The sequence below is a fragment of the Plecotus auritus genome, assembly GCF_963455305.1.
Source record: "Plecotus auritus genome assembly, chromosome: 6".
NCBI lineage: Eukaryota > Metazoa > Chordata > Mammalia > Chiroptera > Vespertilionidae > Plecotus > Plecotus auritus.
In genome coordinates, this window is record NC_137773.1 from 110,620,023 (window position 1) to 110,644,278 (window position 24,256).

The 24,256-nt window shown below is 43.9% G+C and overlaps 3 protein-coding genes across 4 annotated transcripts in view; 2 read left to right on the forward strand and 1 right to left on the reverse strand.

The window, feature by feature from the left end:
* BBS7 (Bardet-Biedl syndrome 7) overlaps nt 1–1,649 on the forward strand; it is a 57,001-nt gene extending 55,352 nt beyond the window's left edge. The window contains exon 20 of the mRNA XM_080674676.1: nt 1,544–1,649. The gene's annotated coding sequence lies outside the window, so the exon portion shown is untranslated. The remainder of the gene's footprint in view (nt 1–1,543) is intronic.
* On the forward strand, nt 346–7,055 carry CCNA2 (cyclin A2). Its single transcript, XM_080674686.1, has 8 exons — nt 346–802; nt 1,544–1,784; nt 3,176–3,288; nt 3,476–3,699; nt 4,339–4,546; nt 5,117–5,230; nt 5,575–5,708; nt 6,423–7,055. The coding sequence occupies exons 1-8, from the start codon at nt 602–604 to the stop codon at nt 6,469–6,471; spliced, it is 1,284 nt and encodes a 427-aa protein (XP_080530812.1). The 5' UTR covers nt 346–601; the 3' UTR covers nt 6,472–7,055.
* Nucleotides 1,483–23,712, reverse strand: EXOSC9 (exosome component 9). 2 transcript variants are annotated; one of them, XM_080674685.1, is made up of 12 exons: nt 23,538–23,712; nt 23,152–23,246; nt 22,029–22,148; nt 21,814–21,916; nt 20,576–20,713; nt 17,151–17,233; nt 15,483–15,615; nt 14,390–14,478; nt 13,648–13,794; nt 12,188–12,372; nt 7,592–7,670; nt 1,483–1,596 (listed from the first exon to the last, which is right to left on the reverse strand). In XM_080674685.1, the coding sequence occupies exons 1-12, from the start codon at nt 23,601–23,603 to the stop codon at nt 1,584–1,586; spliced, it is 1,251 nt and encodes a 416-aa protein (XP_080530811.1). In that variant the 5' UTR covers nt 23,604–23,712; the 3' UTR covers nt 1,483–1,583. The 2 variants fall into 2 exon arrangements, with proteins under 2 accessions (XP_080530811.1, XP_080530810.1); XM_080674684.1 differs by lacking the exon at nt 1,483–1,596 and adding an exon at nt 7,164–7,306.
* Nucleotides 23,713–24,256: the final 544 nt, after the last annotated feature.

Below are 24,256 nucleotides of genomic sequence, written 5' to 3' on the forward strand. Positions count from 1 at the left end.
AGTGAGGGGCCAGGCCAGTTAGACCTTGGGAAACACGTCGTGAAGCTATCTGAGGCCCCAGGGCCAAAGGCAGCGGCGGCTCATTGCCGACGTTAAACTGGCCTACGGGCAGCAGCCGGGCGCGGAGCCAGCCAGGCGGGCTCCGTTTAAAGTCCGCCTAAAGCAGGCCCTGCCTCCCGCCTAAAGCAGGTCCCGCCCCCGCCCGCGCAGGCGCTGCCCTCCAGCCACACCCTGCCACGCCCCTGCTCCTCTGCGGGCGCGGCTGCCTTCACTCCCCGGCGCCGGGTCGCTCGGATGGCGTCACGGGCTGCGGCCCTTGTCATTGGCCCATTTCAATAGTCGCGGGATACTTGAACTGCCTGAACAGTCGCCGCTCCGGCGGGCAGCTCGCTTGTTCTCGGTGTGTCCCTGACTCTCCACCCCGGCCGTGCCTGCGCTTTCGCAGCCTCCTCGGCTCTCGGCCATCCCCGGCGGGTGGGCGGGCGGGCTGGGCTGAGGCGGGCGCCCACGGCGGGAGCGTTCCTCGGCGCGGCCGGTCGGCGGGAGCGAGTGCACGCTGCTTGGCGCCGCAGGCGGATCCCGCCGCGGCCTGGGAGCAGTGATGTTGGGCTCCTCTGCGGCCCGCGAGGCGGGCTCGGCGCCGCTCACCTTGCAGCAGACGGTACCCCACGAGGACCAGGAGAACATCAACCCCGAGAAGGCGTCTCCCGCCCAGCAGCCCCGGACCCGGGCCCGGCTGGCGGTACTGAAGGCCGGGAACCAGCGGGCTCCAGCGCCGCCGCAGAGGCCCAAGACGCGACGGGTACAATGAGCGTGGTTCTGCTAGGGGTTAGGCAGGGGAGAGGGGCGAGAGGGCACGCTGGGCTTTTGGGGAGGTCTGGGTCTGCGGTCCTCCGATCCCTGGTTTCTGGCGTGTTGGGAGGCCACTGGGAGGTTTCTCCCATTACTCCCGGCCAGCACTGTGTGTTTGCTGCTTGTCTGTTCTCTATTGGGTTATTTTTCTGCAGATAATGGGGTCAAACCAAGCACTGCCACATGTGTGGTCTGTGCCCACCACCACGCCTTACTCTTAGCCTTTAAACCCTAGGACCTCCTTCCGCCTCCCCATAGAGGGAAGTTAGGAGGTTACCTCTACTTTAGGAAAGGATATAAAAATACTGTGTTTTTGGTAAATTCCGCCATTTTACCGGATTTGCTCTGTTGCTCCACCCCGGGGTGAACGTGGTGAACCAACATGTTTTTGCCATCTCTTTCCTAAGCTTGTCATCTTTTGGCCTCTCCATTCCTCTTGTGGCCTTGATTAATTTTTCATATTTCCACTCAGTATGACTCTCTCTAACCTTTGTATACGTGCCTACGACGTAACCTTTGAACCATCCCTTCTTTTTCTTGACTACCCAAACTTCCTTGCCTGGATTTTGCCCCAGAAAGTTTCTTTTCCTGATGGAGTAGTTGGGAGTAAAAGCGGTGGCTGAGACCCATAAGGGGAAAAAAGCAACACTCCATTTAATAAGCTCAAAGTCAGTTATTGGTTTCTTCTTAGGTTGCTCCTCTGAAGGATCTTCCTGTAAATGATGAGCGTGTCATTGTTCCTCCCTGGAAAGCAAACAGCAAACAGCCTGCATTTACCATTCATGTGGATGAACCAGAAGAGACTCAGAAGAGCCCAGACGAATCTAAAGAAACAGAATGCGAAGATGTCCTGGCGTTTAATTCAGCTATTGCTTTACCTGAACCAAGAAAACCATTGGTACCTCTTGATTATCCAATGGATGATAGCTTTGGTAAGTTTTAATGAACATCTGTATCAAATTGATGTAATCATAATTATTAAATAGGTTGGGTTCATGATATTTTGAATTGTAAGGCATTATCTTATCCTTTCTACATAATGAGTTTGGTTTAATGTCACAAGTTTAGAAAGGGTGTGATTTATCTCAGACCTCACAGCTAATACATGACCCAGTGGCCAACAAAAAGACCCAGATGCAAATTGGGTGCTCCTTCCAGTACATTGCCAGTCTCATCAGTTTAACTAGATCTCAAACCCTGGTTTTAATCTGACCCTAGAGATGTTCCCAGGGTTGGGAGAATAGATTTCAGTTCTATTCATTCCTAAGACTCCCTTGGTGCATTCCACTCCAGAGAGTGCTGTGTGTGCGTGCAGCTTGACTTGCCCTGATATCTAACATCTCTTCCGGCTTTAAAATTTTGTTTCTGTGAAACCAGTCTGAGCCATCCTCTGACACCAGAGAAGAACGCTGTCCTGTGAGTCAGGTTGAACCATAGGTATTTGTACGTAACCACCTGTAAGGAGAGTAGTGAATCTATAGCGGATCTAAGCAGCTGTGCCCACAGTGGACTGCTTCTGTACCTGGGGCTGTTGAGTCACTGGACAGCTCACTAAATCCAAACTCATTTCACTTTTAGTTCTGTTGGTGAGAGGTGATCCTTTGGAATTAAAATAATTTACATGTTTTTATTTAAAATTTGCAATAAATTTTAACCTCAAAGTGAACCTTGAAATGAAAACAAAAATGGATGATATTCTTTGCTTCAAAAGATAATTTAAAATTGCAAAAGATGAATCACTTGTTAAACGTAGTGTTGGCCTTGCTTCTAGTTATTGCCTAGATTGTGCTTTGAATATATCCGACTTGGGGGTCTGCAAATTCTTAAGAGCAAATCCTGTGTGTTATCTTAGAACTTGGATTTTAATCCTGTCCTAATAGAACCACCGTGCCACTGTCTCTCATGGAAGATGAGTGATACTCTAACATAATACCTGTGATTGGCCTATCATTTTTTCTTATTAATTAAATTCGTTCTAAAGCTAAGTGGACAGGTACTAAAACCAGAGTGAGGTAGTCTGTATACTTTGTCATCAGTGAAATAATTGCTTTGGCAGTGTGGGACGCCTACAAGGGCAATCACTTTTGGCAATTAAATAGAAAATTAAACGAGGGCCCTAGCCGGTTTGGGTCCCAGGTTCGATTCCTGTCAAGGGCACATGCTCGAGTTGTAGGCTGATCTCCAGTAGGGGGCATGCAGGAGGCATCCAATCAATGATTCTCTCATCATTGATGTACCAATCTCTCTCCCTCTCTGAAATAAATGGAAATATAAAAAAAGAAAATTAAATGAGGAACTCAATCGTGCTTTTGAATTCTCCCAGAGTCACCACACGCTATGGACATGTCAATTGTGTTGGAAGAGGAAAAGCCAGTGAGTGTTAATGAAGTCCCAGACTACCATGAGGATATTCACACATACCTCAGGGAAATGGAGGTAAAGGCTCTCAGGACCACTTTCTATGTTATTTACTCAGTGTGGTGAGATGGCATTGAGGGCGTTTGTGAGCTTTTTTAACTTCCCGTGCAGTACTGTAATGCTGTACTTAGGTTTCTAGCATATACTTTGCTAGCGTAGAATAATCTAACTGCATTAACACTATGCTAAGTGACTTTCTCAACAGATTAAATGTAAGCCTAAAGTGGGCTACATGAAGAAGCAGCCAGACATCAACAACAGCATGAGGGCCATCCTCGTGGACTGGTTAGTTGAAGTAGGAGAAGAATATAAACTACAGAATGAGACCCTGCACTTGGCGGTGAACTACATTGACAGGTTCCTTTCCTCCATGTCTGTGCTGAGAGGAAAACTTCAGCTGGTGGGCACTGCTGCTATGCTGTTGGCCTCGTAAGTCAGCTTGGTTCGTTCGGTTAAAAGGGATCAGTTCCTTTCTGTGCATGGAACTAATGTGATTTTTAACATGTGACAATACTACACAAGGCAGAGAGTCGGTGCCTACCTCAGTGGTGACAGGTGTGGATGAAACCTGCCTAATTTAGGACATTACTTTTCCAGAGCTGGATCCCAGTGTACCTTGTTGAGTGAACATGTACACTGGCTACATTTTAATACTAGATTACAAAGTTTTAAAGTGTGGTCCCTTCCATTAAAAAGTGCTTTCCAGCATATGAGCAAAATCTCATTAAGACATGAAAACTAAATTTTAAAACTGAAATATAACATGTTTATTTTTCTAAGAAAATTTCCTAAATTTTCAGTTACGTGGTGTCCTTGCGAAGTCTTGGGAGCATTGTTCCTGTCTTGGGAAGAAGTCTCATGCTTCTCATTTATTTCCTTTGACTGCACTGGGAGAAAGATCTTAAAAGTCCTTCATTGATCTGGGTCTTCTAATTAGCATTTACCCAGTCTCCGCAGAAATGGGCAATTGGATTTGTTCTGTGCAATCTGCTAGAGGGATTTCAGAATTGGGATATTCATGCTTGCTTCTCTTTTAGGACTGATTACTTAAAACTTTTTTCCTTGTAGAAAGTTTGAAGAAATATACCCCCCAGAGGTAGCAGAGTTTGTGTACATTACAGATGATACCTACACCAAGAAACAAGTTCTGAGAATGGAGCACCTCGTTCTGAAAGTCCTTTCTTTTGACTTAGCGGCACCAACTGTAAATCAGTTCCTCACCCAGTACTTTCTGCACCAGCAGCCTTTGAACTGCAAAGTTGAAAGTTTAGCGATGGTAAGTTCATTTTGTTGATGCAAGATTGTTAGGTCACAATTAGGGACAAGCCCTAGTTTTATTATGCAGCTCTGGTCAAGGGATTTAATATTCCAGGGACAGATTCATGCTGCAGTATGGAAGAAAGACTACCATTGGCAAAAGATAATAGAAATAAAGTCTTGGGAAATGGTAACCAGAAGATTATTTTTCAAATTATTAAAAGTGCTCTGGCTGGGTGTCTCAGGTGCTTGGATCTCATCCCGTACACCAAAACACCGAAAGGTTGGGGGTTCAATTCCTAGCCAGGACACAACCGATTGATGTTTCTCTCACATAGATGTTTCTCTCTCCCTTCCTCTACAAAATCAATAAAAACATATTCTTGGGTGGGGATTTAAAAAAGTTATTAAGAGGAAGAGAATGGAAAACACTTAAGATAGTGAATGTATCTAAAAGATGAGGCTATGGGAATTTTTCCTGATGGTTGCTCTACAATCAGTCTTCAGGGGAAATAGGTCAGAAGGCTGAGATGTGAGGTTTGAATTCTAGAGCTCTTATGACCATAAAGCATATTACTTTTCATTCCAGTTTTTGGGAGAGTTAAGTTTGATAGATGCTGACCCCTACCTTAAGTATTTGCCATCAGTTATTGCCGGAGCGGCCTTTCATCTAGCACTCTACACAGTCACGGGACAAAGCTGGGTATGTATTACATCATCACACATATACCTTGGGACTTAACCGCTTGTGCCATTAACTGACTGACCTGGGAAAACTGTTTAACACAGTTTAAGCGTGTTAGGTAGAAAGCTTTGTTGTTGCTTGGATTTAAAAGGTGTGCTAAAAGCATTGCCTCCCAACCTGCTGCAGGGAAAGTAGTCGAAATAGATCCAAATCAGCATAAAAGCGTTGGAATGCTGGCTTAGAAAACTGGTAGACCTGTCAGTTGCTGTTAGGACTGAAATTTAACAACTCCAGCTCAGTGCCAACTGTTAACTTGTGTCTGCTCCTGAAATCAACTCAGCGGTGTTCTGCTCCCTCTGCAGCCGGAATCCTTGGCACAGAAGACTGGCTACACCCTGGAGAGTCTGAAGCCCTGTCTCCTGGACCTGCACCAGACCTACCTCAGAGCGCCACAGCATGCGCAGCAGTCGATCAGAGAAAAGTACAAACATTCCAAGTAAGATGTAACATTAGAATTTTTTTTTCATATATTTTCATTGATTTCAGAGGGAGAGGGAGAAACATTAATGATGAGAATCATTGATTGGCCGCCTCCTGCACACCCATTACTGGGGATTGAGCCCACAATCCAGGCATGTGCCCTTTACCAGAATCGAGCCCAGGGCCCTTCAGTCCGCAGACCAGTGACACTCTGTCCACTGAGCCAAACCTTGTTGTGTTGTTAATCCTTACCAGAGGATATTTTTTCCATGGTTTTTAAAGTTAAAGGGAGAGGGAGAGATGGAGAGAAATATCGATGTGAGACACACTAACTGGTTGCCTCCCACATGGGCCAGGACTGAGGCACATGCGCTTAACTGGAATTGAACCCGTGACCCTTCAGTCTGTAGGCCAACGCTCTATCCACTGAGCCAAACGGGCTAGGGCATGATTTAAAGGAGCTCTCTTCCCAGGGTGTCCTATGGTTCCGAGATCCATGACATTTGACCTTTATGAAAGGGTCCACGAATTGGGCACAGCCTCCTTAGGGGCTGTTCTCTTGGCAGGGCTATGTGTCTGTCCTCTATTTGAGGGAGAAGAGGGGAGGGGCATGTGTGTATGTGTTTTGTAATCATTGCTTACTCGGGTAGAAACGGCACTTTTGAGTTCTTAGTATATTCCTTCACTCAATGAATGTTGACTAAAAGTGGATTTTTTCCCCTGCTTACAGGTATCATGGTGTTTCTCTCCTCATCCCACCAGAGACACTACATGTGTAACAGTGAGAGACTGACTTTGTTTTCTAAGAGTTAAATCAACGTATATGGTGTACAGTTTTTAAAGTTTTAAATTTACAATCATTTCTGAATACAAAAGTTATGGTCAAGTACAAATTATGGTCTCTATTCCTTTTTAATGGTTTTAATTTGTATATCTTTTGTACATGTACTATCGTATCTTAGATATGTGGCTGATTATGAGTGGTTTTGTTAAAGTATTAATGATGCCAGCTGTCAGGATAATAAGAATAAGAATTAATAAATTGATTTGGAAAACTTAGTTTGTAAGTCAAATTTAATTTGAGGTAAAAATTTGACTTCAGGGTTTCACAGAAAAGTTAATTTCTCCTATGGGGACTGGAAAGGGTTCTCCTAAAATTTAAAAGACTTCAACTACCTTATAGTTTCGGGAAAACAGACAGTAGTTCTGACATTCACTTTCCTGAGCATCCAACCATTTGCTGGCTCGCATAACCAGCATGTCTGGAGTGGATCTACTTGCTGACCAGTCGTGGTCCTTGGTGCACACCAGGAAAGTACTCTCCACTCCTCGTTTACCTGGACATGGCTGATGTGGCAGTTATTTAAAACCTGTTAAGTTTTCCAGAAGGTTTATTAAGTGCATAATGTAAAAACGAAAGAAATGACTACAGTTTATAATGGATTTGTGAATAAAAAACGTTCAAGGTTGCTAGCACTTAAATAAATATCCTTTTAATAGTTCTGTACACAAATACAACCATGTGAGCTTTAATTAGCAGTTTTCTTCTTTCTTCTCTTCTTCACTGCTGTTTTACTTGGTGCTTTTTCTTGTTTTGCACTGATGGTCTGTGTTCTGAGAATAAAGTCAATTAAGAGTTTACGAACAGTACTAGTACTAGAAGCTGATTCACCCCACTGTGCTTGTTAACTTCTGGATCACAAAAATAGGAGGCCTTTTTCCCAGTAGGATATAACATTTGCCAACTATGACAGTAAAATAGTGACTTTGAAAGGCATCCAAACAATTCTATAGAATTAGGTCCTAATGTTTATAAACTTCTAATGAGAAAGAGACATCTCTTTGTTTACAGTAGGTAAGAGGAGAATAAAACCAGAGAAATAAACAAGAAACTGTTACCTTATTTTCTTCGGATTCTTGTCTGGTTCTAAAATGATAGTTTCTTCTTCTTCACTGTCTGACACCACGATAGGGGCCTCTTTAAGAAAATGTTCAGGAGACAATGTAAGTACAGGCACACCTGATTTCACTGTATTCAGAAAGGCTATTTCTCCTACAGGCTCGGGTGATGGTTAGCATTTTTGAGCAATAAGTTGTTTTTAAATTAAAGTAGTAACTCGCTGTACTGTGAAGGTCTGGAAGCAAACCCTCTGAGGTGGGCCTGTAATCTCTTTAAAAATTTCCAAATTGGTTTCCATAGCAGCAATTCTAAAAATTTCATACAACTAGAGCCCGGGTTACTCTGAGTGCGGGCTGCCACGCCTACTTGGTTCTTTCCTTCCCTCAGGTAACTTCTTGGAGCTTTGAAACTGTATGCTTGATTCCCCAAACATGTCTTTAACTACATCATCATTTTGTACATTCATAATAGAAAAGTTATGATCTTTGAACGTATAATAATCTGGCCACTCAGTGATAAAAGGCTAATATGCAAATTGTACCCTCAACCAGGAGTTCGACCAGCAGGCAGGCCAGTCAACCGCCCATGTCCCCTCCCCCTGGCCAGGCTGGCTGGACACCACCCATGCACAAATTCATGCACCAGGCCTCTAATATATATACTATATACACTGAGTGGCCAGATTATTATGCGTTCAGAGGTCATAATAATCTGGCCACTCGGTGTATATGTATATGTGTGTATATATCATCTTGTAGAACCAATTTGGAAACAAGATGCCATCAAAGTGCTCGTGCCACTCTAAAAGGTACCACAATTTATTTTAGAATTTGCTAATTTTGGAGATCTAAATTTTCATTTCTCCCTATTATAAACAGTGTAAAGGAAATACCTAGAAACATAGTGGTTGGGCCAAAAGGTATATATACATTACAAACGATACTGCCAAACCTCTCCATAAATATTGTTCCAATTTACATTCCAAGAAATAGTCTATGAAGAACCCATTTTCCCATACAACCTTGCCAATGCTAGTATTTTTAATATTGCCCAATACAGCAGTCAAAAAATGCTCTCATCTTTTTGCTTTGAATTTATTTCCTTCATTACTACCACGGTTGGCATATGTAACTGGCCATTTATATGTGAGAATTACTTTGTAGTTTTCTCCTGAGCCTTCATTAATCATACATAATGTGGATTATCCCTTTTCCCAGTTGGCTGTTGGTATATTAGGTCTTTATGTTTTGAATTTTCAGTTAGTTTCTCACTTTGTTTATACCAGGGGTGGGCAAACTTTTTGACTCGAGGGCCACAATGGGTTCTTAAACTGGACCGGAGGGCCGGAACAAAAGCATGGATGGAGTGTTTGTGTGAACTAATATAAATTCAAAGTAAAGGAGCGGAGGGGAGAGCAAGAGAACCCTCCGCTCTTTCGGCTCCGCGGGCCGGATAGAACAGCTGAACGGGCTGTAGTTTGCCCACGGCTGGTTTATACGCTTTAGAAAGGCTTTACCTGCTCTGTCCTCCCAACTGGCTTAAGTACACTTTATTATTCAGTTGAAAATATTACTCTTGAAGCTAGCAATTGAATATTCTAGCAGTCTTATTAATCTTAGAAAAACAGTACACAAATATATAAAGGGACATATGAAAGGATGCTCACTGTAGCACTGAAACAGTATATCAATAAGGGAATAACTAAACCAACTAGTAACATTCAACACTACAGAATTCTATGCAGCATTCAAGACTGGTTGATGTATATGTAATTACATGGAAAGTCTAAAACTTCATTCATGGTCTCACTGTGGAAGCAGCTTATATGCTGTAAATACTATATAATAAAAGGTTAATATGCAAATTGACCGAATGGCAGAATGACTGGTCATTATGACACACACTGACCACCAGGGGGCAGATGCTCAACACATGAGGAATGCCGCTCAGCCAGAAGCCGGGCTCACGGCTGGCGAGCGCAGAGGTGGTGGTGGGAGCTTCTCCTGCCTCTGCGGCAGCGCTAAAGATGTCCAACTGTGGGGGGTGGGCCTAAGCCATAAATTGGACATCCCCTAAGGGCTCCCAGACTGCAAGAGGGCGCAGGCCCGACTGAGGGACCCCCCCACTGAGTGTATGGTTTTCATGCACTGGGCCTCTAGTAGTAAATAAATATCTGGACCAAGCTCTGGAAGAGTGATGCCAAACAGTGACCCATGGGAAAGTGAATAAAGGTCCCAAACAATGGGGATGTTTCTTCTACAAAACCCAGCAAGCTCAGTTATGCTCACAGGCACTAAATTCTTCCTCAAAGGCAGGCCAGACTGTGCATCACAGACCCTGTAAGTGCATCCTTTAGTTCCCTGCCCACCTAATGCCTAGATTCTTCCTATGATTTGTTTTTACTACATAAAAAACAACTCGTGATTATTTTCTAGTGTAGCCAAGCAAGAAGTTGGCTTTCTTGAAAGATGAAACACCCACATAGGTAAAAACAATTGCTTCAGTTCTATGTATTTCAGAATGCAAGAAACACCTAAGACTACACGTTTTCCAGGTAACTCTAGGATTTTGTACCAAAATAGGAGCCAGAATTAAATGTTAGAACTCAGCCCTGGCTGATGTGTCAGTGGTTAGAATGTTGGCCCTTGCACTGAAGGGTTGAGGGTTCTATTCCCGGTCAAGGGCATGTACCTGGGTTGCAAGTTCGATCCTGAGCCCCAGTTGGGGCTGGTGTAAAAATCAACCAATCAATGTGTCTCTTTCACATCTATGTCACTCTCTCTCTCTCCCTCCCTTCCTCCCACTCTCTAAAAATCAATGGAAAATATATCCTCAGATGAGGATTAACAAAAAAGTAAGTAAACTTTAGAATTCAGTTCCTTGGTCACACAAGCCACATTTCAGTGCTGAACAGCTGCATGTGGGTGGCTAGTGGACCTGTTATATTAGACAGTGTAGATGTAGGACATTTCTGGTACTGTAGAAAGTTCTATTTGAACGCACTAATGTTATAGGCTTTATGCTTCACTCTTAAGAACTACAAAGAAAAATTAGCATGCAGGAATAAGATCTTTAAGAAACCTCCTAAAACTGGCCCAGATGGATATACATAAAAGAAAAGAGAACAAAACATTAAAAATGCAACTACATTTACATATCAAAGAGCTACCACTACTCCACAAACATAAGCATATTCCTTTAGAAAAGAATTGGAGTTAATAGTGCGGTTAGCTTCAATAGTTTAGTTGAAATTCAGTTCCTCTAAAAACAGGAACTAATATAAAAATAAATCCGTATCTTAGTGGTACTTTAATCTATAAATAGGGACAGATTCTATACACATATAACTACATATATAATTTACATGTCTACATGACATCCTATATATAATACAGAGGTAATATGCTAATTGATCCTAACGGTGTCCGAGTCACGACCAGTCAACAGGTTGCACACGCACAGGAGCTGGGGGGCAGGGACGGGGGCGGGGACTTCTGCCCCCAGCAGAGGCACACCTAGGCCTGCCCAGCCCTAACGTCTCGCCCAGCACTGAGGTGAAGCTGCCTGCTTGCATCCCTGGCCAGGGACATGACACCATCTGCCTGTCCCTGACCTGGGACGTGACACTGCCTGCCTGTGGCCCCGCCCAGTGCTGAGGTGAAGCTGCCCGCCTGCATCCCCAACCTGGGACGTGACACTGTTGCCTGCATCCCTGAACAGGGACGTGACGCTGTCTGCCTGCATCCCTGAACAGGGACGTGACGCTGTCTGCCTGCATCCCTGAACAGGGACGTGACGCTGTCTGCCTGCATCCCTGAACAGGGACGTGACGCTGTCTGCCTGCATCCCTGAACAGGGACGTGACGCTGTCTGCCTGCGTCCCTGACCTGGGACGTGACACTGCCTGCCTGCGTCCCTGACCTGGGACATGACACTGCCTGCCTGCGTCCCTGACCTGGGACATGGTGCTATCTGTCTCCATCCCTGACCTGGGATGTGACGCTATCTGCCTCTGTCCCTGACCTGAGATGTGACGCTGCCTGCCTGTGTCCCTGACCTGGGATGTGGCGCAGAAGCCGGGCTCATGGCTGGCCAGCGCAGTGGCAGGAGCCTCTCTTGTCTCCACGGCAGCACTAAGCTGACTAACGGCTTAGGCTCACTCCCTCCATTAATCAGACATCTCCTGAGGGCTCCTGGGCTGCCAGAGGGATGTCTGACTAGCAGCTTAGGCCCGATCCCCCGAGGAGCGGGCCTAAACCATCAGTTGGACGTTCCCTGAGAGGTCCTGGACTGCAAGAGGGCACAGGCCAGGCTGAGGGACCCCCGCTGAATGCACGAATTTTCATGCACCGGGCCTTTAGTCTATAATAATTAAAAGGGTAATATGCTAATTAGACTGGACATCATTCCGGACAAAGCCAGGGCCAGAGGGAAGCCCAGGTCCCGGGTGCCTGCCGGCAGCCGGAGCAAAGCCTGGGTCCCAGGTGCCAGAGGGAAGCTGGTGCCAACAGCTGGGGGAAGGAAGGCCTACTCTTGCACGGTTTTCGTGCATTGGGCCTCTGGTCTAATACTAAAAGCCATAAAGTACCACCCACCTTGGCTTCCAGTATTGAAAACTTCCATTCCCACGTCTGTCCTCACTCCGTCGAGAATGATGGCTTCATCGCTGCCACCTTCATCCTCATCTTCCTTCTCAGAGTCTTCAAGGTCACCCCAGGAGTTCTCTACTCCTTCTCCAATCTGGGCAGTTCCAGGAGTCCAGAGCACAGGTTTAGAAACACTTAACAGTTAAAGGAAGTTTTCTTTTTAAGACAGAAGTGTGCCTCAAAGTCTTAGGAGAAGAAATTTACTAGCTATGCTATAGGTGGCTGAACAATGAAGAAAAAACATAACTCAAGATTGTTATGGACATAATGGTGAGAAACATCAAGAGACTGGCTCTGAATATTTCAGTTGTACTAGAGGCCCGGTGCACGAAATTCGTGCACGGGGGGGGGGGGGGGGGGCGGGGGGTGTCCCTCAGCCCAGCCTGCACCCTCTCCAATCTGGGACCCCTCGAGGGATGACCGACTGCCTGTTTAGGCCCGATCCTAACTGGATTGGGCCTAAACAGGCAGTCGGACATCCCTCTCACAATCCAGGACTGCTGGCTCCCAACTGCTCACCTGCCTGCCTTCCTGATTGCCCCTAATCGCTTCTGCCTGCCAGCCTGATCACCCCCTAACCACTCCCCTGACAGCCTGATTGATGCCTAACTGCTCCCCTGCCAGCCTGTTTGCCCCTAACTGCCCTCCCCTGCAGGCCTGGTCACCCCTAACTGCCCTCCCCTGCAGGCTTGATCACCCCTAACTGCCCTCCCCTGCAGGCCTGGTCACCCCTAACTGCCCTCCCCTGCAGGCTTGATCACCCCCAACTGCCCTCCCTTAAAGGCCTGGTCCCTTCCAACTACCCTCACCTGTTGGCTTGATCACCCCCAACTGCCCTCCCTTGAAGGCCTGGTCCCTCCCAACTGCCCTCCCCTGCTGGCCTGATCGCCCACAACTGCCCTCCCTTGCAGGCCTGCTCCCTCCCAATTGCCCTCCTCTGCTGGCCATCTTGTGGCGGCCATGTTGTGTCCACATGGGGGCAGGATCTTTGACCACATGGGGGCAGCCATCTTATGTGTTGGAGTGATGGTCAATTTGCATATGACTCTTTTATTAGATAGGATACTAATAAATTTGGTGAATGTAAAAAAAATTCAAGAACAATGTGTAATAGTGTAGTGTTGACCGTGCCATTGAGATTAAAGACTAATTTTTCAAAAGAAAATGAAACGTTATAAATTGGTTTGTTTAGAGAATTTTCTGGATTTTGTAGGATAGCTGAAGAGAAGGTGGACATTAGACCATCAACTTACTGACTCTTCACTATCTGGTATCTTAAATGTTTTTTCTAACAAAGCACAGTGTTTCAGAGAAATGTCAGTATATACCCCTTCCACAGCCTAGTAAGGCCACAGTGGAATGAATCTTGTTGCTACTGGAAAAGCAAACCCCAGCACCAGTAAAGATACACATCTGGGGGAGGCTCCGCTTCAGCCAGGATTTCTTCTGCTTTCTCCTCGACGTCAGAGGTGTCAACAGGGGCCTTTTCCATTTTAAATGCTGTGATCCTTTGTTTTGCTATAGACTCTGCAAAGCCAAACTTTCCACCTTCTTTCCTGTGTGTGGTATTTGGGGGGAGAAAAGGGGCGGGGGTGGATGATAGATGAATGAGAAGACAAAAAAGAAAAAAATGTTAACTATTTTACCCTTTGGTGAGACTAACTTATCCTCACCAATTTATTATGCCTATCAAGAGACAAGTTCCTGTAATTACCATGTATTGAACCATGTGCTGGGCACATGCCAAGGGCTTAAAGTAGGTTATTTTCTAATCCTCAAACCAGCCATACAGGCAGGCATTAACCTCCCACATTGTAGAAGACAGTGATGCGGGGCTACAGATCCTTTGTAATGTCACATGGGGAGAAGATGGGAATCAACCCAGTGTGTATCCTTTCAGTAAATTTGCGTTACCAGATTCTTTTTCCTAAGAACATGTTACTTTTTTTAAAGAAAAATATTATGTGGCTTTTCAATACAGATTGTTTAAGTTGGAATACAACAAACAGTTCAATCAACTTTCAAAAAACATTTAGTATATTCAACTGAGATTAACAGATAAGGAAAGTGTGTGGTTACCCCTGTGCAAGAAGAATCCTTAACAGAAAAAACTATAAAAAGACCACTTGGTTCTAACAAAATTAAACTTACCGAACTTTCTGGTCATTCTCCAAAGCCTTCTGGATTAGCTCTGTGATTTCCGCCACTTTCACACCAGCTATTTTACTGCATCTCAAAACCTGTTTATAAAAATTAGCTGTTATTTAAAGACAGCAAACCAAATAGCTTTCTCTAACAAAATCAAGAACGAGATTAGCTTTTCTAACTTTACAACTTAAGCCTGCCTTTGTTTCCTAATGTAATGTAGACATAAAATAAAGCAAGTTGTGAGAGTTGTTTTAGAATATTTGAAGGACTCTCACATTAAGGAAACAGACCCAAAAACATTCCCGAAGCACTAACAGACCCCAGGAAAGGCCAGGACACACACATGCTCGGTGCACTGACTACCTCTGTGTGAGTGAGCCACGGCACCAGGCCACAGAGCAACCCTGGAGCTTTCAGAAAGCAAGGTTCTCGGGCGTCGGCGCCTAATGGATGTGTCTCTGGAGTTAGGGAGCTGGGAATGGCAGTGATGAGAAAACTTACATTTATTGCACACTTAACGTATGCTACAGTGTCACACGCCTACTTACCTTTATATTCTTCTACCAATAAGGTGTCACTAGGAACTTACTTCCTATTTTACAGATGAAGAAGTGGAGGCATGAAGATCTGAAATCATTGGCCAAGGCCAGTCAGTCTAACGCAGAGCTGGAGCTCCAACAAAGCAGGCTGTGCTCAAGCACCTGCACCTCCGGTACCTGGCAGCCTCTTTTCTAAAAGTCCGTGGGAATCTGATATGGAGCTGGGTTTGAGAACTACTTATTATACCCAAATTCTACAAGTACTTTACTTTTAACCTCACTCCTATCTGTGACACTTTTTTTTTATAGAAATATGAACCTCTTTCTTCCCTGGAAAGTACCATGTCTCTCTACCTAGAAAGGTTAGACTCTGGAGGCCATGCATGGGCGCAGCAGGGAAGAGGAAGGTAACTCGTCTCATCAACAGGGTGATGACAGTACTGAAACCAGATTCCAACACAGCCGAGGATGAATCACTGGAAATGCCCTTGTTGGATTTTAGTTAAAAAAAAAAATGAGAAAAAGCTTCTAAATGGGATGTTAACCACAGCACTAACCTGCTCATTTAGCAGCATTATCCCACCGCTGGACTGGATGGTACAAATCTCTCGGTGCTTGTTCACGGCAATCACCAGCAAGCCATCCATGACACGCTCCTCACGCTCGCTGGGATCCACCAATAAAAATGTTCTGAAAGGAATGTTAAATGGACCTGAACAAATCATGTCAATTTTAAGATAATGGATATTTTTTAAAGATGGCATTAATAAAGTCAACACAGTAAAGGCCTAAGCCTGTGAATGTGAGTCACTTTAATGGGAAAAGATACAAGAGAATTTCTGTTTTTATGGATCCAAAATAACGCTATGTGTATATTGCTAGCTATCACAGTAAAATCAAGTTCATAATAGTTTTTTTTTTAAATAATATACAATCAAAATCTAATGCTATCACTTGGATTAAGTAACTTGTGGCTCATTAATAAAAACTTGATAATTTGGTTAATCTTAGAGTCTCCTTAATGGCCTGTACTCTGAATGTCTTTCAGGTTCTGGTAATGGCTCATTTAGAAAACACTATTTCTGTATGTCTAATGGTAGCCTCAGTCACTTGTTCGCTGAGCCTTTCAAATGTAGTGAGTCCAAGCTAAGAGCACAATACTGGAGTTCGAAGATTTAATAGAAATAAAATGTATTTCATGAACAAATTTAAGATAATGATTACATATTAAAATAAGGTAATACCTTAGATATATTAAGTAAAATTAAATATATATAAATTAAATTTACCTATTTTTACCTTTTTAATGTCTGGGAAAATTTAAATTACATATATGATTCACGTCTTTCTTTTTTTTTAATATTTTATTGATTTTTTACAGAGAGGGAAAAGAAGAGGTAGAAACATCGATGAGAGAGAAACATCAATCAGCTGCCTCCTGCACACCTCCTAATGGGGATGTGCCTGCAACCAAGGTACATGCCTTTAACCGGAATCAAACCTGGGACCCTTCAGTCCGCAGGCTGACACTCTATCCACTGAGCCAAACCGGTTAGGGCAGACTCACATCTTTCTGCTTGATGTTGCTGGTCCATTTCCCTCTAATGAAATTCTACACTACAATGACTGAAAGGTGAAAGCTTTCCTCTGGTTCTTAATTCATAAAACTGTTAAAATATGTATAGTTCCCTTGGTTTCTACAAAGATGTAAGGAAGGCCCAGGCTTTCATGTGAAGGCATGGACATGACCCCAGGCCCCCAGGTTTGCTGCCGTGGGAGGAATCAGCAGGGAGTTGTGAGGAAACTGGGAGCTGAAGGAGCCGACTTTACCAGGCGAGAACCATTTCCCATGCCTGATCCTAGAACGAAGCCCCTGAATGTATTCCAAAGTCCTGCTTCTGTTAATCCTGATTCTCCCCCCACTTCCCCAAGTCAGAGCTGAGCATACAATTCTCTAAACACCTGCACACCTCCAGAAAACAGAAGCTGCTACCACGTGGTAGTAAATTCATAAATTTATGATACACCATGAAAAGAAAAATGTCTCTCCTATGGAGAAAGCTCTTTTCCAACTACAGCTTTTACAAGACAGGGCTAAAGTGAGAAATGCACAGTTCTTTCTGGACTGTGAGTTGCTGTAGCATTGAGGGAGGGTTGGCTTATTTGCCCACAGCACACTTCCCAGCCACGCTGCTCACTTCAGCCCACGTGAGGAGGAGACTCACCCCTGCTGGAAGAAGGCAAAACTGACGCAGATGGGCATGTGGTGGATGCTCAATGGGACAGGGTCCCGCTCTTCCGGAGTGTACTGTTTGAAAATAAGAGAACATACAAAAATCATCTTGTACATCACACAGTAAAATAAAAAATGAACTTCCCTCAATCCTCAATGAGTACTTAAATAACTTTCTATTATCTATCTGCCTTTGTCGCTAATGTTCCTTAAAACTTTATGCATTTGGCCCTAACCAGTTTGGCTCAGTGGATACAGCATCAGCCTGCAGACTGAAGGGTCCCAGGTTCGATTCCGGTCAAGGGCTTGTACCTTGGTTGTGGGCACATCCCCAGTAGGGGGTGTGCAGGAGGCAGCTGATCAATGTTTCTCTCTCATCAATGTTTCTAACTCTCTATCCCTCTCCCTTCCTCTCTGTAAAAAAAAAAAAAAATCAATAAAATATATTTAAAAAAAAACAAAAAACTTTATGCATTTGTCAAAAAGCTGTATTGAGGTATATTTTATATAAGTCCACTCATCGGAAGGCTAGGATTCACGTTTTAGTACATTTTTAATACATTTACAGTTATGTAACCATCACCCCAATCCAGTTTTTAACATTTCCATGACCATCCTCCCCCTGAAACTTTCCTTGAGCTTGTTTGCAGTCAATTCTCACTCCCAGCCCCAAGCAACCATCGGTCTACTTTCTGTCTTTATAAATCCGCCTTTTTCTGGGCATTCCCTATAAGTGGAATCAAACAATTTTTAGTCTTTAGCATCCGCCTCCTTTCAGCTTAGCATGTTTTACCCATTCTGTAGTATGAATCCGCAGGTTGGTGCTTTTTACTGCTGAACTGTAGTCCATGGTATGGACAGACCACATTCTGTTTCTCCATTCTCCAGTGATAAACATTTGGACTATTACCAGTATGGGGCTATTACAAATATGCTATGAACATTCACATGAAAGTCTTTGAGTGAACATACACTTTCCTTCCTCTTGAGTAGATTTCTAGGCATGGAATTTCTGGACTCTATACATTTACACTTAGACTTTTAAGAAACAGCCAACCTTTTCCATCGTGGCTGTCCCATTTTGTATTACCACCAGCAATAACTCTCCAGTTTGTTTTTCTCTTTCTGCCTTTAAGATTCTTTGTCTTTAATTTTTGGCATTTTAATTACGATGTGTCTGGGCATGGGTTTATCGGGTTCTTCTTGCTTGGGATTCTCTGTGGCTCCTGAACTTGTGTGGCTTTTTCCTTTTATCATGTTAGGAAAGTTTTCTACCACTATTTCTTCAAACACCTTCTCTATCCCATTCTCCCTTTCTGCCTCTTCTGGCACACCTGTTATTGTAATATTGTTATGTTTCAAATTGTCCCACAGCTCCCTTAAGCTGTCCTCCTGTTTTTTAATTGTTTTTTCTTTTTGGTTCTCTGATTTTTTCAACCCTGTTTCTAATTCATTGATTTGATCCTCAGCTTCCCCTAACTTGCTGTGTATTCCTTCCATTGTGTTCTTTATTTGTATTATGTCATTCTTTATTTCCAACTGTTCTTTTTTCATAGTTACTATATATTTTATGCTGTTGACCATCTTTACCATCATTACCCTAAACTCTGTTTCAGATAAATTTCTTATCTCTGCTTCATTTATCGCTTCTTCTGGAGAATTCTCTTGTTCATTGGGTTGTTTCTCTGTCTCCTTATTTTGGCTGTTCGTTTGGGTTTCTGACTAAGTATGTATTAGGTAGATCTTCTACGCCTCTCAATCTCTAGTACAGGACAGTGTCAAACACTAATTCTAGCTAATTAGATCAAGCAAAGACTCAAAACCTCCAGAGACCACCTCTACCTACAGACTGATAGGATTCTGACTTGAATTGCCCCCAGGCAATTGTCCTCAGGTGTGGCGAGTTTTTTTCAAAAGGGTGGGGCAGTTGCTTCTGCCTGGAGGCTAATTGTTACTTTTAATCTCTTAAGTGGCCTCAGGGCAAGGTGTTTTCCAATAGGTGTGTCCACTGTCTTCTCCCCCAGGCAAGGCAGATGTGTGCTGGGAAAGATGTCTTCCGCTGTGTGAGGAAATGACTCAGCACAGGATACTGGGGGTTGTCTGCTTTCTAAGCTCTAACCCTGGAGTTCTCAATCCTGGCTTCTGCTCACACAGCTCCAGTCCACTCTGCCCCGCTCTGCCACAGCACCAGGTGGGTGGCTTCACAGGGAATTTCGTGCATTGGCCCTTTAACAGGGTGCCTGAATTTTCAGCCGTCACTCCCTGGCAGACAGCAACCCCACTGCTTTTTACAGCCAGATGTTATGTGGTTACCTTCTCAGTTGTGGCTCTTTGCTGGGGGGACCAGCTTGGGGATTAGATCCAGAGTTCTCTGTGGCAACCCCCAACAACTGAGATATCTCTCGGGAACTTCAGTTGCTATCTTTGGGCACCCTGCCAGCCCTTTCACACCTCCGTCCCTCCTATCAGTCTCTATGCGATCTGCACTTTCGATTCTCCTGTATTAGGGTTCTCTCCTGCCAGTCTTCTGTTGATTATTCAGGAAGTATTCTGTATTTTAGTTGTAATTCCAGTTTGGTCCTGGGAGCATGTCTGTGCAGCATCCACTTACTCTGCCACCATTTTTAATGCCCCTCTACAGTATTTTTAATTGATACCTTTTTTTTTTGTCTACTAATCACTTTTTTTACTTCTTTATACCATCTCCCTTCTCTAAAAGACCACATCTCTACTGTCCCTACCTCTAAGTCTTTAAAGAATCTGCTCCCCTCTAATGCCTAAGAGCAGCATCATGAATGACTGCTTAGAGAATCTGGACCTCTGATGTTTGCTTTTCTAACTCCAGGACTCAAATTACCACCACATACACTTTCACAACTCTAGCATGTAATTTACATAAATTAAAATGGACATACTCAACAGTGGTTTTCAAAATGTGGTCCTTGCACCAGCAGCATCAGTATCACCTGGGAGCTGATAGAAGTGCACTGTCCTAGGTTTTACCGCATCCTCCTCTGAGGGTGGAGCCTAGCAATAAGTTAGAACAAGCCTTACAGGTATTTCTGAGAGACTCTGCCACAAAGTAAACACAGCATCTCACTGTGCTGAGACTCATGTATTTTTCACACATATGGTCTAAACGTAAAACAACTAGTTCACCTATGCTCAATCCAAAGAAGTCATCTAGTTCTATTCTAGAAAGCCAGGCTACAGTGTGCTTTTACTAACAGATACTTTAATATAGGATATTTAAGAGATTTCAAGGACAATTTTGACGATACGCAGTTTTTGCCTTGCTAACAAATTTTAGAATATAACTAATTTCCATCTACAACAAGACCTGACCAACAAGTTGCCTGCACATCAAGGATATTCACTCATTCAGAGGGGAGCATGGCTCACATCGTGGGAGCTTACCAGTGTTACTTCATCTCCTTGGACAGACACATCAGGTCTTCGGAAGTGACACAAGGCTACAATGGCTGCAATGCTGGCGGCATCAATAATATTTCCATCATGATTTAATAAATGTAGGTCCACACGTATCTGCCAAACCTGAATGTGAATTTAAAACAAAAATAAATCCTAACTGATCACAACCAGTGGCTATTTAAAAGTAACATTATGTGCCAAATTTTCTCTTGCTGTTAAAACAGGGTTATTTCTTCTCTTGTTATCAACAAAACTATATTTAGAAAAATGTTGTCAGACCAACATCTGAAATACCAATAGTTCACCATTCTTTGAGTCATTTGACAACAGTAAAACATATGCTCAAAATATACAAACCATTCTTCATTTAATACTAAAATTTCCCTAACAAGCCTAATTATATTTGTATTGTGTCTCCTAACTCAAAAACCTCAACCTCTTAGGTTTTACTTGACAATATTTATGATAACCCTACAAGTAATGCAAGTAGTGTCACATTCAAGCTTGGAATGGGGAAAGGCTCAAGGACTTTTCTGAAGTAAAAAAGATGGTCAAAAGTCCTAGCTGGTTTGGCTCAGTGGATAGAGCATTGGGCTGAGGACTGCAGGGTCTGGGGTTTGATGCCAGTCAAGGGCACATGCCTGGGTTGCCAGCTTGGTCCCCAGTAGAGGACATGCAGGAGGCAGCCAATCAATGATTCTATCTCATCATGGGTGTTTCTCTTTCCCTCTCTCTTCCTCTTTAAAATCAATAAAAGATATATTTAAAAAAAAGGAAGATGGTCAAAATACCCTAATCAAGAATTAAGTTCTAATACCATCATGCACAATAATAAGATTTTCAATACCAGCCTGCCACCGACTCACTGTGTGGCCTTATCCAGATGAAGGACTGAATCTGTTCTTCAGTTCTTCATCCAATAAGGAAAACATTACCTGCTTCCATCAACTGATTTAAATAACATAAGAAAATAAAAATATATGAAAAACCAGTTCTCTGAATAAGACATTTTTACACAAATTCAAGTTGCTATTTTCACAATGTTTTTTGTCCCTTCAGAAAGAGATACACGAAATTCTAGAGGTGGCACCCAGGAACATTTGAACTAAAGTGAACCAGTATAAAAATAAGTTAAGTGAAACTCTGAGAATTAATGTAGAGATACAGGGATCCATGAATCAACAATATTCATCCTAACTAAGAATTTTGGGCATACTCCCCACCTTTTCACCAGCAACAACACAGAGAGATTCAGTGTCTATACACTTCGAATTTCTTAGACATCTTTCCAAGAGACGATTCAACTTCACCAAGAGGTCTGACTGCCTATGAAGATAGGAATGGGCTAATGTCATGAATATGACACTAGGCATTAGAACAATACCTGGCTGCTGCTCTCGTCTCTGATGAAAGCAGTTTAAGAAGGAGATTTAAATACCTGCCAGGTTCAAAAGCCGGGGCAGCCATCTGAGAGAGCTCAAGGTTAAAAAAGAGTATACCTTCAGTTGCCCTATTGAGTTTTGGAGAAACAAGTTCACAGGAAACCTGTCCAAGAACTCTGCAAAGACAAAGTACAAATCTGTTGACTAAATACATTTCCTTTCCAATTAAAAAAATCTGAAACAAATACTAATTAAGTTTCAATCTTACTCTGAGTAATAAGACACTCGGCAAGATACATCATTAGAGGCTTTATATTACATATAAAGTATAGTAGTAGAATATATACAGGAAAAAAGTACATATTGGTGTACCCAAAGAGATACAAGAAAAAAAAATCTTATTTACAATACTGATTATTCCACAGATCCTTAAAAAAAAAAAAAAAAAAAATCAATGACCTTACCTTCTCTTTTCTAAAATAAGTATCTATTCATACAAGATACCTTGAAAACTTGAGATTTCTTAAGAAAGAAATTTTCCTATGGCACCAGTTCACCAAAATTATCTCACCAATGTCCTCACAACTTCCAAATGAATATTAAAAACCTAATTCTCGGACACACCAGGGCCATGAAGGCACGCGGAGGAAAATCCGGGTTAAGACACAGGGAGAATGCATTTATTTGTAGCAAAGAAGAAAAGTCTCAGGAGAAATCAACCCTGCTGTCACCTGGATCCTGGACTTTTGGCCTCCACAACGTGGGACAATACATTTATGTCATTTAAGCCACCCACGTAGTGGTATTTTATGACAGCCCTAGTAAGCTAATACACACCTTTAAAAAACACTCCAGAAAAAAAACAAACAAAAAACCAAAAACCTAATTCTCATGTCACTCATGAAAAACAGGTAAGTAGGACCTACTTATTGACACGACGTGCAGGAAACTCGGTGCAATCAAGAACTATATGATACCCATGTGGCAGAAAATATAGTTATGGTTAAAAATTTTAAGTGTGACTATAAATAAAAAATAAATCTTGCATTAAAGGAACTATATTTATTTTTGGCAGCTAAACAAAGTCCAGTCCAGACTTCTAGCTGCTCGGTCAACAACTGAGTCAATTACGTTCTTTTAAACTTCCCGCCACTGAGCTTCTAATGCGAAGGCTGTTACCTTGTTTTCCCAAGCTCCACAATACAGCACCCATAATCTGTTCCAAACGAGATCTTGATGTTCCTATAATCATAGGTTTGTCTGCCATCCAGCCGCTGAAAGCACAACATTCACTCGTTTAGTTCCTCAGCAATATTTAGTGAACAGCTACTCTGAGCAGGCCCTGGGCTAAGCTCCTGGAGGGAAGTGGGAGTCTGACCACCCCCAAAGAAAAGTGGTAGTTTCTTAGTTTGGAGCCAACTCGAGCCTTGAGAAGAACCCACTGGAGACAAAACCCGGGAGACTGGGAACATCCCCCAGGGGTTCCCTGGCCCTGCGAGGGCCAGGTCCGCGCGCGGCCGTGCCACCGAGCGCCCACGCAGCCCGAAGCTCCTGGGGCCGTCTACCTTCCTCTCCTCGATGGCGCGGAGGAGGAAGCGGCGCTCGCAGTTTGAAAGCGGCGTCTCCTTCATGCTGCCGGGGCGCGGGACCCACGGGCGCGAAAATCCGTGGGGAAAAGGGAACCCAAGCCTCGGCACGCGCGTCCCGCTCGCTGGCGGCGCAGGTATTACGTCATCAGAGCGGCGCAGGCGCTTGCGTCATCTGGCTCGGTGGCGGAACGTGCGGAAGCCGACGCTGGGAGGCGCCACTGCTCATGCTTAGAGCGACGACGGCGCGGGCGGAAGTGGCCGTGAGAATCCCATAGCCCAAGGTTGAACGTCTATGAGTGGAAATATCTACTTTTCTCATAAAGTGTAGGGGCGGAGAGGGCCCCAAAATAAGCACCAGTCGTAGAAATTAACGTCAGTGCCGCGCTTTCGCCCCGCACCCTTTCCTCAGTTCTAGCGGGGCAGGCTGGACAGGTGTCCCTGCGCCCCACAGGTGAGGAAGGTGAGGAAGGCGGGGTGTGGCCGCTGGAACGCGCGCGAGGTTTAGCGAGCCGCAAAGGCGGCGCAGGAACGGGCGGAGGTGGAGAGTGGGGAGAAGGAGGGTGCGCTGGGGTGGGACCTCGGAGGCCCGAGAGGGAGATGAGAACTGAGAACGTCCTTCGTAACCAGTGGTGTCGGAACTACCCTTGACTGTTAAGTCTTCCAGTCTCTCCAGTTTTTGTGTTTGTTTTTTTTTT

Excerpts from the sequence above, each read along its gene's own strand:
- CCNA2 (XM_080674686.1), top strand. The coding sequence starts at position 602 with ATGTTGGGCTCCTCTGCGGCCCGCGAGGCGGGCTCGGCGCCGCTCACC. Across the intron at positions 1,785-3,175 it reads TCCAATGGATGATAGCTTTG|AGTCACCACACGCTATGGAC; the intron begins GTAAGTTTTAAT and ends GAATTCTCCCAG. Across the intron at positions 4,547-5,116 it reads AAGTTGAAAGTTTAGCGATG|TTTTTGGGAGAGTTAAGTTT; the intron begins GTAAGTTCATTT and ends TTTTCATTCCAG.
- EXOSC9 (XM_080674684.1), bottom strand. The coding sequence starts at position 23,603 with ATGAAGGAGACGCCGCTTTCAAACTGCGAGCGCCGCTTCCTCCTCCGC. Across the intron at positions 21,917-22,028 it reads CCGGCTTTTGAACCTGGCAG|GCAGTCAGACCTCTTGGTGA; the intron begins GTATTTAAATCT and ends CTATCTTCATAG. Across the intron at positions 14,479-15,482 it reads TAATGCTGCTAAATGAGCAG|GTTTTGAGATGCAGTAAAAT; the intron begins GTTAGTGCTGTG and ends TTTTATAAACAG.